The sequence below is a fragment of the Phoca vitulina genome, unplaced genomic scaffold, assembly GCF_004348235.1.
Source record: "Phoca vitulina isolate PV1807 unplaced genomic scaffold, GSC_HSeal_1.0 scaffold708, whole genome shotgun sequence".
NCBI lineage: Eukaryota > Metazoa > Chordata > Mammalia > Carnivora > Phocidae > Phoca > Phoca vitulina.
In genome coordinates, this window is record NW_022590395.1 from 406 (window position 1) to 13,220 (window position 12,815).

Consider the following 12,815-nt stretch of genomic DNA (forward strand, 5'->3'; position numbering starts at 1 on the left):
GTTGGCTCTAAATTCTGGATTTAGGTGTCAGATACAAAGGGGTCTTCCATTTCTGTTTAGCTCTTCCGGCCACAATGGTGAGCCTAGGAAAATGGCCAGAGTTCTAGAGCAGAAGTTCTACCAGGAACAAAGGATATGCCTCTATCTGAAGTTGAGTCTCTATGGAAGCTAGACCCTGGGGGACCCCAGGTAAGGACTAAGGAACAGCAGAGGAGCCCTGCCAGCAGAGCCCTCTTCCTCAAATATCTGATCATAGGTCTCTCCTCCACCGAAACCCATATGGGTCTGTTTGACAGCAGAATCAAGTCCAGAGATTTAACAAGGCCCTGCCCCTCTGACCGCAACCCACCTTGGCTGCCTCATTTCCTACTATCCTCTCCAGTACCTTGTGTCCAGCCAGTCGGGATTTCCTGATGCTCTACAATTACACAAACTCTCTCCTGCCTCTGTGCTGTCCTTATGCCAGTTTCTGCATGAGATCCCTTTTCTAACTTTCTCTACCCAGTGAGTTCCTACACATACTTGAAGGCGAAATCTAACATGGTTTCCTTTGTGATACTTCCTCTTTCCTGCCACTCTCAGGCACCATTCGCTGTAACAGTCTTTATGTCACTTGTATTATGAATGTGGTTGTATAGCAGGCATTGCTAAGCACTTGTTATCGCAAAACATGTCAGATCTGGGGACTTCAAGAGAAAAATGAACGGTCTCTTTTCTCTTGATCATAACTGAGTTGTGGAGGCAGACGTGCAATGGGTACAATACAGTGCAATGTGTAGTGAACTGTCAGAGGTACAAAGTGCTATGGGGGGAGGGAAAGAGGAGCAATAACCTCTCATGGGGGGGTAGGCGGAGGACACGCAGGAAGATGTCAGGGATCAGGGAAGATTTTACTTACACAAAGAGATTTCAATAAATACCTTATGAATAAATTAATGATATTTCATCAGTGGTGATGGCATAAGCAGTTAATGGAAAGAAAACTCTAGAATGTGTTTTACAAGTATAACCCAAATATAGACTGAGGTCCATGTGGCCACTTTCTTCGTGAATTCACATTTAAAAAGCGCATTACAGCAGCTAAAAACAATTAAAGAGGAATTCCAATTTTTGTATCTCTTACAGAACATTAAAAAGTCTCTAATTTGTAAGCAAAGGCAACATTTCTCAAAATCTTCATCCTATGTTTCCCTTCATCAATCCTATGTTGCTGTGGAGCATCTCCCCCAAGAAATTTCAAATTCCAAGTCTTTATTTTCACCTCTCCCATCCATAGTTCCTATCCCTTCTCTCTTCCCTGTTACCTTCCAGCTTTTTAAAAATCTCATTTACTCCTCATTCCTTTTACCTTTTTTGACCCACTAGTATCTCTCTTCCTCTCTTCGTCTCTCTCTCTCTCTCTTTTTCTGTGCCAGTCCCTTAGTCTCTGTCACATAAGATACAAGAATCAGACAGACAAGATCTTTATTAGTGTGGTGGGGACAGAGTGGCATACTGGAAGGTGGGGAACACTACCATATTAATAAATCTTTTCTCTGTCCTACAATGACAGACAAGGTGGAACAGACCATAAGCTGTGGACAGCTTCTGTTGGGTGCTATTATCTAGAATCCAGGAGCAGACAGAATTGCTAGCTCTGGCTTTATTAATACCATTGTTCCAGTGTCTGCAGTTTGTCCCTGCTGATGAATTTCAGGTTACTCATGATAACTTGTATTTGTTGTATTTCAGTGCTGAGAACTTTCTAGCAATTATATCTCCATCTCAAGATCTTTGCTCTATATAGTTGAGGCCATCCACCAGAGCATGAATAGAGGTGATACTGAGGCAGGAACAGTGGCTGATGGAGCAGGGATGAGGATGCAGGTGAATTGGGGCTGAGCTGAGCTCCCTTCCCTTTGACAAAAGAAGGCTGTATCTCCCATAAGAGAAGCACAACAGAAAGAAAAAGGAATTGTCAGAGTGCAGACATTACCCAATTCCATAAGATCAACTCCATCGTGTGTTGGTGAAGGGGAATGATGCAATGATGTAGAAAAATGTACACCTCCATCTACCACTACCACCCACAAACATCTAGATTGAGAATTCTTTGCATCTTTCTTTCCAGGTACGTCCTTCTAATTACATTTCTTGAAAGAACTTTGGGTCCCAGAGCAATACCAGTTTTTACCTCCCTAACGGTAGCATTACTGCATTAGAAGAACCCACTGCAGATGATTGTTCATAACCTACTGTGGAATGCAAGTTCAGCTACTGGGCTTACTTCAGACAGGAAACATGCTCAAGAGCAATATGCTGTACTTGATAGAAAATTCCTAGTGAGCCAATGCCATGTCTCATTTGTAATCGCATGCCTCCATGGCTTGCACATAGCAGACTTTATCATATAGTAACACAATAAAAATATTTAATACATTGATCTGGATCTGATTTTAACACTAACTGTATGATTACCTGTCCACACCCCACTTTCTTCCACTGTAAAATGAGATTGGGGTTCTAAACTCAAAATCTTTCAGGTTAGGCAGGTAAAGTACATATGTGAACAGCCTGAGAGCACCCATAGTGAGTAGGGAAGAAAGGGGTCTGTGAAAATACCAGAAAAAATTAATTAAAACTGTGCTGCTTTCCTCAAGAAGAAACACCATTTTGTAATCTGAGTTGGCCTCAGAGCACCAGTTTGAAATGTTCTCCAATGTTTCTTTTTCTTCTCTAACATTCAAGAATGGAGAGAAGAATGTGTTGGAAGGGAGAGTGCTGGGAGGTCTTGTCACCTCCACTAGAGTACTTTATGTAGGTACTACTGTGTCCTTAAAATCTATGTGTGGGTCCTCACTCAGAGACCTCTGCTCTGTGTTCTTGCCCATTGGGCAATTCACAGATTCCCCCAAAGAACTGTTGCTAACTTTCTTTTTTTTATTAAGATTTTATTTATTTATTTGAGAGAGAGAATGAGATGAGAGAGAGATCATGAGGGTCAGAGGGTGAAGCAGACTCCCTGCTGAGCAGGGAGCCTGATGCGGGACTCGATCCCGGGATTCCAGGATCATGACCTGAGCTGAAGGCAGTTGCTCAACCAACTGAGCCACCCAGGCACCCCTGTTGCTAACTTTCAATCTAGAATAAACTACTACAAGCAGAACACAAAGAAGACATTTAGAGGGAACAGCAAGGACGTTTGGAGATTCTTGATTTATTAGTTGCAGGAAGTAAGATTCTAGTGCACAGAGGGACCAGACTAGTCTAAAATGCTGCTGTCAGCCCAGAGAAACAGTAGGGCAATCCCAGAGTTCTGCTGGGAGGGTGGAGACAGCTGCCTCTTGCTAGTCTACTTAGAGAGGGCAAAACCCATCCTGCTATTCCCAATGTCGTAGACAGTGTAATATTCCTTGAGGAAAACATCTCCCAGAATCCACAGGGGCTGCCCAGTGGGGGAGGGCAAGTAAGTGGCCTCAATCCCAAGCGTGCAGTAGCCATCATTCTGCAGACAAAGAACATCAGGATATAACCAAGTGCATGGAGAGGCCTTTCCCTACCGGAACTTCCCACCCTATATTCCTTGACACCTCTGGGGTCTCTGGCTTCTTGTTCACCCTCAACCCTGCCACTAGTGACTCCCCATAGGTGCTCAGATGTGAGCTGGGACACAGAACAGCTGCTTGTGCCCATCCAATCCCATTTTCCTGGAGCCTGGAGTGCATACTTACGTTGAAGACATAGGCAGAGGGAGGCAGAGGTAATGGGGTCCCACTGATGACAAAGGTCATGGTGGGCATGCTCTGTATGGAGTTGCAGTTGACCACATACTGAGAGAGAAGAGAAGCAGAGCTGTAGAGTGCCAGGGGACTGGGGGCCCAGACAAGGGGCCCGAGTCCCCCATTCCCCATGAGACTCTCTTCCTGACCTTCCAGCAGAGGTTGGTTGAGAGCATGGAAGGCAAAGCCTGATTCCCAGGCAAACACTGACAAGATGCTTTTGCTTTCCTGGGCCTCCTTGGACACATCTCAGCTCTGAGATTTTGATTGTATTGATATGACCACAAGGAGTTAGGCTCATTCCAGAACACAGATTTCTACTGCCAGAAAGTACCACTTACAGAGAAGAAGCATGGGCACATCCTGTGTGAAGCATGTTCTCACATAAGTGTGCACCTATCCACGTACTCATCACAAACACACACACACACACACCCTGAGGGACCAAGATTTAGTCTGACTAAACTAGACTCTTGCATGCAGGAGGAGCAAACTACAGAAGTGGGTATAGGGGAACAGGGGTGGGCACAGGAGGCTGCTCAGAGTAAAAGCCAAAGGAGTATTCCTAGGGAAGAAAGAAACCCAAGTGGAATGGAGAAATGCAATATGCCTGGCTCTGTTCATAGAGTCAAATGACAGTGCCACACCAAGGTGAGATGTGTTCCGAGGGCCTGCAATGGAACAGCCACCCCTCCTGACAGTCATTCAGCCCATACTCACAGTTGGAGTTGGTGTTATTCCCTCCCCTTATGCCTCCTTGCATTGAGGGTTCATGCCTGAAAGGCCATGATGTGTCCCCACATGTTCTGTTCCACCAGGAGCTCAGTTCTCCACCAATCCCTCCTCTTGTCTCTCATGAACTCATTGCACTCAGGCTCCTATGCTGAGGCTGCCTGGATGTGCAGAGGAACCCTGGCTTCTGGTTACTCACATCACCATTCTGATCTTGTTGGGCTCCTGTTGCCTTCACAAAGGAGTCCAAGTACTGCTGGGGAACAGTCAGTGGGAAGGTTCCCGTATCCACGATCCCCTGGCAGCCCTGGGAGCACAAGCCAGTGGCCTGGTTACCAATAAGAAACCTGAGGGGAACACCAATACAAAGAGAGTCAGGCATTTCTAGGGGTAGCTGGGTGGCGCAGTCAGTTGAGCGTCTGACTCTTGGTTTTAGTTTGAGTCATGATCTCAGGGTTGTGAGATGGAGCCCTGCATTGGGCTCTATGCTCAGCTCGGAGTCTGCTCAGGACTCTCTCTCCTTCTGACCCTTCCCCCGCTCTCTCTCTCCCCCTCTCTCTTTCAAATAAATAAATAAATAAATCTTTAAAAAAGAGAGAGAGAGAGAGTCAGACATTTCTGCCATAAATAAGTGCCACATCCTCCCTAATCTCCTAACCCTGTGGCTCTGAAAATATGAGTCTTCCAAAAAGCCAGGCCATACCTTGACACTGCAATCCATGTAATAAATCTGTGTCTTTGGGACCATTGGAATAATATCCTCAGTCTTGCTCTGGTAACTACTCCAGCTCTGACTGAGCTCTGTGGGGAGTAGGGACTGTGTCTTATCCTCTTTAATCTGCCTATATGAGGCCCAACACATAGTGCCAAACATAGCTAAAGTTGGTAATCAAATCATAAATACACATTGGGCACCTACTATGTACAAGACACTCTTAGAAGAATTATGGTGATATGAAGAGGACTAACTTATATTCGCTGTTTTTAAAGAGCATGTTCTAATGGACATGAGACAACACCATACATTAAGCCACAACACCATAAGGCAATAGCTGGTGATCTCCATAATGTAGTCCTATGTGATTCAGTCCCTGATCCCTCATCCAGCTTTTTCGGCTGCTCTACTCTTCCTCTTCAGTCCATTTATATTTTGGGTACTGTTGGTGAATCAAGGTACTTGGATGTAATGGTGAACAAGACAGACACCACAAACTTAACAGAAACATGTAAATGGTGTTTAATTGTAGCCCTGGTGAGTGCCATGAAAGAAATTCAAGAGGCCAGAGAGGAGGGGACTTGATCTACTCCGGCCGTGAGAAGCAGTTGGGTCAGACAAGGATTATTCTGAGAAGAGATGCTTAAGGGGTGAGTGCAATTGGTCCAAGTGAAAAGACCCCTCTACTCCAGGCACAAAAAACTGCTTGTCAGACATCAACTGCTTACCTCTCTACTCATGCACATTGGGGTGATTCCACTGTGTCTACCCACAGATGAAGAGAGACATGTTGGGACACAAGCCAGTAATACTATGGGACTGAAAGAGAGACTGGGTCCCTGAGAGGTCTTTTGGGGGGAGGTAGGAATTTATCTGGTCTCCAAAGGATGTGCACAGCACATGAGGGGCTTCAGGTGATATAGTCAAAAGAGAGGAAGCAAAGAAGTCATGGCAAAGGTGCAAGGACATGGTGAAGTCTGTGCTGCACGTCAGGAAGTGGTGGGAAGGCTGTAGCGATAGGTAGTGCCCAGCTGTTGTATGGTCTTGAGCAAAGGCCAAAGAAGTGTATCTTTAAATGGAGGTGATGGAAATTTCCTGAAGGGTTGGAGTGTAGAAGTAACCGATTCATGGTACTAAGCTCTGGGAACAGATATGCTTGGGCTCAAATTTTGAAATTTGTGACATGTGTGACTTTGGATAAGTTACTGAACCTCTGAGGCTGATTCCTTTATCTACACAATGAAATAAACTACTGACCACCTCATAGTGTTGTAGTGGAATATGCATGCAATAATATATACAAAATATTTAGCACAGTCTCTGGCACATCAGAAACATCAATGATAGCTGTTACTTTTACTGATGAAGGACTTGGTAAGGACTGTGCTACTTGGGATAATGAAGCTCCCAGGAACAAAGACATGGATTCACAGAAGCCTAGGAATGACCAACCTGCTGACATGACAAGTTTCAGTGACCAAGTCAAAAAGTTTAGTCAAGAGCTAGATGCCAGAGTCTACTGAGCTCCAGGAACAATCAGCCTGAGGGTTTGCTGATTCTTTCAGAAGTGTGTGCCAGTGCAAGAACAGGAAATATTGTCACACTGGAGAACATCCTAGGGGTGTCCATAATCCATAGGAAATTTCCCCTGTACTTACTCATCGATGGCAATCTGCCAGTACATTTCCCGGGTGACAGGAGTCCAGACGATCTCACCAAAATAAAATTGGGAGTCCACACCTCCCAGGATGAGCTCCCCACCATACTGATAGGTTGGTTGGCTATGGAGAAAAGGAGAAGAGCATGAGTTCCCACAATACACATGATCAGGCAGCTCCTTCCTCCCCTCTCACCATCCCTCTCTTTCAGACACAGAGGAACCACAGGACGAGGGGTCTTGTCCTCTGACCTGCTCTTCAGACTCCACCAGGCTCAAGGCACAAGGGAGAGAAGCCTCCTCAGAGGAACACCCAGAGTATCAGAGAACTGGAAATATAAATTATGCCCATAAAAGAGGAGACAGAATTGGAAACCAGGCCCCTGAAATCAAAACAAAACATCCCAGGGAAACCCTTCTGGGGCAAAGTGAGAACAAGAAGAAACACCTCCCAGAGTGTTTGGAATTGGGACCTGACAGAGAGAGATCTCCTGTGTGCAGTGAAGGGGATGCTCCTGTCATGTTCGAGTTGGTAACTAGACAGTGTTAAGGGGATCCAGGCCTCCTCTGTTCCCTACTCTGGGCCTGCCAGTCATTGAAGAAAGACATTTGGCCTCAGGTTCCCTGAGGATCATGTAATTAGGAAAAAGAATCTGTAAGTAAAGTTTGCCATGAAAGCTCAAAGCCAGTAGAGTAAGAAAAGTACTGGATTTGTGACCAAGATATTTGTGTTTGAGTCATGGCTTCACACCTACCAGACCTTGCTCAATATTGACCACCTGTCTGAGCCTGCATTGCCTCAGTGGAAAAATGGGGCTAATGACAAGATTTTTGAGATGTCATGTGAAGTAATAACTATAAGAACTCTTTGTAGAGCCAAATATGTTATTACAAATATCATTTATTAGAATTCTCTTTATTATAAATCTGATTTTACTATATTAGTAAGTAATCATGTGGCTTGTTCTAAAGCCCTACAGCTATGCAAATCTAATACAACAATGTCCACATTTACTAACTAAATCTTGAGGGACTGTAGTTCATTTTTAAGGAAAGAGTCATCTTATGGCTTTGGCCTAAATTAAAAATTCTTCTAGTACAGGGGCTCCTGGGTGGCTCAGTGGGTTGGGTGTCTATCTTTGGTTCAAGTCATGATCCCAGGGTTCTGGAATCCAGCCCCACATCGGGCTTCCCTGCTCAGTGGGGAGTCTGTTTCTCCCTCTCCCTCTGCCCCTCCTCCCTGCTCATACCCTCTCTGTGTCTCTCTCTCTCTCTCTCTCAAATAAATAAATAAAATCTTAAAAAAAAAAACTCCTCTAGTACATTAAAATAAAGTTTCCACAAAAATGTAATTATGAATTTTCAGAAATGCATGAAATGCATATAGCCGGTTATACTCATTGTGTCAAGATATGTTAAAAACTTGGCCTTGTCTGATGTTGGCTAGCTGAAAGCTCCCACAGCCTCATTTGCTGAGACCTACCCAGGGCAAGGGTGCTCACCGAGAGAAGTAGAAACTGAAAATGGGCTGGGTGAGCTGGCCTTGCTGCACCATGCTCTGCATGACTGTTTGGGCATTCCCCACTGCCAGGTTGGGGTAGGCCATTCCCAGAATACCATCAAAGTTTGCATAATAGAAGGGGTTGCTGGGCTCATTCTCACTCAGACCAAATAGCTGGTTATTGATGACGATGTTCTGAACCTGGGACAAGCAGAGAAAAAAGATCAACAGTTCAGGTGGATAAAGCCTTCCCAGACCTAGGTGCCCAGAGAATGGAATCTAGACCCTTTTTTGGGGAGAGGAAGTTGGCTTCTTTCATGCTTAGCTCAATCATGGGTGGGGTATGGAAGATGAAGGGACAACAGCATCACCCAACCACGTATGTCTTGGAAAGAAGAGTGTAGGTGTTGGGGAAGCAGAGGCTGTTGTGTTCTGGAGTTAAGAGTTTCCACTTCCATGGACAGTGAAAGGACAGTGGCTGGTTTTATATTGAACAATCCATGTGCACAAATGACATAGGAATTGTGGGTGTTTGATGTAAAAGGAAAGAAAATAGTGAAAGGAAGGTCTTCAAATACCTAGAGTAAAGTCGTGTGCAGGAGGAAGCAGATGTGCTCCATGTGGCCGCAGAGGGCAGTAAGACCAGGGAGCAAAGTCACAGGGAGGCACAATGTAAAGAGCTCCCTGCAGTCAGGACTGCTGTGGGAGCAAGTCCTGTCTTGGGAGAAAGGTTTAATTAGATGGCCTTCGGTGTCTTTTCCAACCATCAGCTTCTGGGCATTCGTGCCTACCTAGTAATCATGGGTCTCTCTGACAGCTTTAGGCTCTAAAAAAGGGGAGCCAAAGAGCAGACCCACAGAAGGATGAGAACAGCACTTACATTAACAGTGTCATATCCCAGGAGCACAGTCAGGCTGCCACTTCCATAATACAGTGTATAGGTTTGCCCATTGTTTCTGTAGGTAGAGGAACTGCTGGGGTTGAACCTGTTGTGATTGACTGTGCAAGGATAGAATGGAAAGTTAATGTCAACACATTTTCCAAAATACTTGGAGGACACTTATCCTTGATGGCCTGAGACTGTCAGACCAAGCCTGGGATTGGGCCTCAGCCTCAGATCCTTTGTGCTGAAGACAATCTGTAGCCCCAGAAAAGTCTGTCCCCTTGGGAAACAGATGTTGCCCCTTCCTTCCATTTCCTGAGGAATGGCTCAACTCAGAGTGACAGGAATTGGGGCCCACAGGAGAAAGCTGAGGAAAGGGAACAATGTAGAAAAGAGCAGAAGCCTTGGTCTATTTCTGCTGTCTCTCTCCAGAACTGTAGCACTTGTGAAATGTAGACCAAGGGCAAGATTTCCAGATGGTCTGAATTTAAGGAGGATGAGATCATGGGTATGCACCAAGAACTCTGGACTTGGATGCTGAGATTGTGCTCAATCCTGACTCTGCCCTGCCCTCTGCTACTATCCATGGGTGGGTGGTGATGGTGGTATACTCACAGCAGGCCTGGCTTTGGCAGTAGGTAGAGGGCACCCACAGGCTGGAGGAGCCTGTGTCAAAGAGGACCAGGAAATTTTGTGGCGGTGTCCCAATGCTGATCTCTCCAAAGTAGTAGGACTGCAAAGAAAAGTTTGTCACTCTCATTTAGTAGCCAAGCCTTGTCCTAAGGATGGGGAAGACAGTGACTCACTAGAAACCACATTTGGACAAATTATATTTTTCTCTTTCCAGAAGTTCTCCTTCACATCTAGAGCCAGATCCCCTCGATATTGCCCATTTTTGTCCCTAATTGCAAGACTTTGACTAGGTGAGAATTGGTCTGGCAAGCCAGTCTCTTCTTCCAAAGCATTTTCCACTTTGTATCGGGTGATAACACCATGGATTTACCATTCTATGCCAGAACATGCAAACTTGGAAAAGCAATCACCTTTTCTCCATTCCCAGCGCCCAAACCCCTCCCCACATCACACACACACACAAACACACACACACACACACACACATAAACACACACACACACACATCCTTCTTTTTCTTCCAGTGTTAGATATTTCCCCACCATTCCCCTCCCTCTGGTCACACAGTAGCTAAGGTGCTAGGAAGTCCATAGGAAGGTGAGACTTTGGTTTAGTAATGAGAAGTAGCATGGAAAGCAAGAAGAGAACTTCACTGAGACACAGTTTAAGTTCTAACTGAATTCGGGCCAGTCATGTCACTTACCTGCCTCTCCTTCCACCATCTATAGAAAGTGGAAGTCAAAATAGGACATCCCTAGGGTGGCTTCTAGATCTGACACTCATGTAACATCTCACTAAGGACAGTCCATAGGACACCAGTGTGTTGAGATGCCCTGAGCAGACACTGCAGCCTCAAGAACACTCAAATACTTGCTCTGAGTACCAGTGTATGTTTCCAAACGGGGAGATCTTTGTCATCTGGAGCCACTGGAGATTTTGCCTGGCAGCTTGGCATGTGCTTTCCTTCTTTCCCCTGCAGCCCATCACTGGGACTTCCTTTGGCTCTCTCAACTGACTTGAATATGGTCACTGTGGATCTCTTAACCACATAAATGGAGCTTCAGAGAATGAGCCAGTAATGAGAAGAAGGAAGGAAAGGGAATACAATAGTGTTAAGTGGTACCAACTCATCACTTATCCAGAGACTTTCCATAGGAAGGTGAGACTTAGGTTTAGTAAAAAGTCCAAAATCAGAGCTGATGAGAGGTCTAAGTAAGTATCCAAGAATGGTTATTAGCCAAGGGTTATGGATACCACCTCCCCTTTCACTTACATCCAGGTAGTTGGTGAAGGGTTCATAAGCAACAGCATCATTATTGTAAAGATACTTGGCGGCTGGATCAACCTTTGGGTGGTTCTTCAGGAATGTCTCTAGTACACCCCGCTCTTCCATCACCTGGCGGATGGACTTGCCTTTCTTCAGAATGATTCTGCAGAGATTAGGGCAAACAAAAGGAGTGAGCTTCACCTTCCCCATTAAAGAAATCACTTCAATGATCTGATCTGGCGTTTTTAAACCTACTTCTACTCAAGAAGAGCCTCTTATAAGAAATCCTTCTGGATTTTAGCAAGTTCTGCAGTCACTTCAGCATTTCCAGCCTGAAAATCCACTATAACATATATTTGGGGTTTCCTGCTTACATACACTCTTTCCACAGAATAAATACCTGTTCCTTCCCAGTCCCTCCTCTAAGCTTTATAGATACTGTACATCCTTCCTTCTTGGCTAACAAAACACCAACCCACCTTTACTAACACACACACACATACACACAGCATCATCATCATCATAATCATCCATTTCAAGTCTAGGGTCCCTGTGGTTTTTGGGTTCATGTACCAAGACACAATCTGCCTGCCTTTCCATGAGATCTGCAGGGGAAGGCCTTTGCTCTACCCTAGCTTGTGATGCTCCCTTAGGGCTGAAATTCACAGTGAGACTGAATCCCCATACACACCTTTCCACACCCTCTGAGAGGTGTAGACAAATCAAGACCAAGACCAGGATCTTCATGGCGCTGATTTTAGTGGCCCACAGACATACCAGGACACAGTGGCACACCCAAGGGTTGGGACACACAGAGCGAGATTGGGTCTCTCTTTTATACCCCGATCTCCCTGAACTTTTCACCTGTAGGCACGTGGGCTTCTTAGCCTTGAACCAACTTGTGCCCCTACATATCCATGGATTCTGTTTGTTTTTCCTCCTGGCAAGAATTATGGCCTTTAATATCCACTCTGCAGTCAATTTAAAAAGTGATTAGTGGCTTTGCTGATGGAATCCAAAGATTAGGATGTGATAACAAATGTGAAATTCACTGGGGACAAAGGATCCTGGTGCCCACATCTACTGGGAAATGGGTGCTGGCAACTTCTGCCAGAACAATGGAACAATTTGTTCTTTGGCTCCAAAGTCCATGTGCTTTTTGGAGATTTACAGTAGACTCTCCACTTCTTCTTCCCCTTTTCCTTCCTGTTCCTCTCACCAGACCCATCTATAGTCTTCTGATGTGATTCTCATAGTCCATGACACTCTGATCTTTATTTTCAATTTCTTAGTTCACAATTAGCCAACATTTATGGAATGTCTACTCTGTGCTCACTTCTGCACTAAGCTCTGGGAGTACAAAGAAAATTCAGAAATGGTCCTTGTATGCACAGTCAGCATCCTGCCTAATGACTGACATATAATCTAATTATGAGATGATGTGATCACTCTAGCGTCCAAATGTGTGTTGAATGAATAAGAATGATTAAGAACAGTATTGGGTCGTCTGGGTGGCTCAGTTGGTTAAGCATCTGCCTTTGGCTCAGATTTTTACCCCACGGTCCTGGGATTGAGCCCTGAGTCAGGCTCCCTGCTCAGCAGGGAGTCTGCTTCTCTCTCTCTCCCCCTGCCCCACCCAACCCGGATCGTGTGCTCTCTCTCTCTCTCT

General features: G+C 45.2%; 1 protein-coding gene across 1 annotated transcript; it reads right to left on the bottom strand.

The window, feature by feature from the left end:
* Window positions 1–3,331: 3,331 nt before the first annotated feature.
* LOC116629379 (pepsin B) lies at window positions 3,332–11,893 on the bottom strand. Its single transcript, XM_032399672.1, has 9 exons — window positions 11,838–11,893; window positions 11,153–11,309; window positions 9,862–9,979; window positions 9,244–9,362; window positions 8,365–8,564; window positions 6,864–6,986; window positions 4,690–4,837; window positions 3,711–3,809; window positions 3,332–3,484 (listed from the first exon to the last, which is right to left on the bottom strand). Exons 1-9 carry the CDS (start codon window positions 11,891–11,893, stop codon window positions 3,332–3,334), a joined length of 1,173 nt encoding a protein of 390 aa, XP_032255563.1.
* Window positions 11,894–12,815: the final 922 nt, after the last annotated feature.

What these genes read in the sequence shown, in the direction of transcription:
- LOC116629379 (XM_032399672.1), bottom strand. Translation starts at nt 11,893, where the DNA reads ATGAAGATCCTGGTCTTGGTCTTGATTTGTCTACACCTCTCAGAGGGT. An exon ending in TGGCAGATTGCCATCGATGA is followed by an intron (nt 4,838 to 6,863) that starts GTAAGTACAGGG and finishes TGTTCCCCTCAG; the next exon opens with GTTTCTTATTGGTAACCAGG. An exon ending in AACAAGATCAGAATGGTGAT is followed by an intron (nt 3,810 to 4,689) that starts GTGAGTAACCAG and finishes CTTCTCTCTCAG; the next exon opens with TATGTGGTCAACTGCAACTC.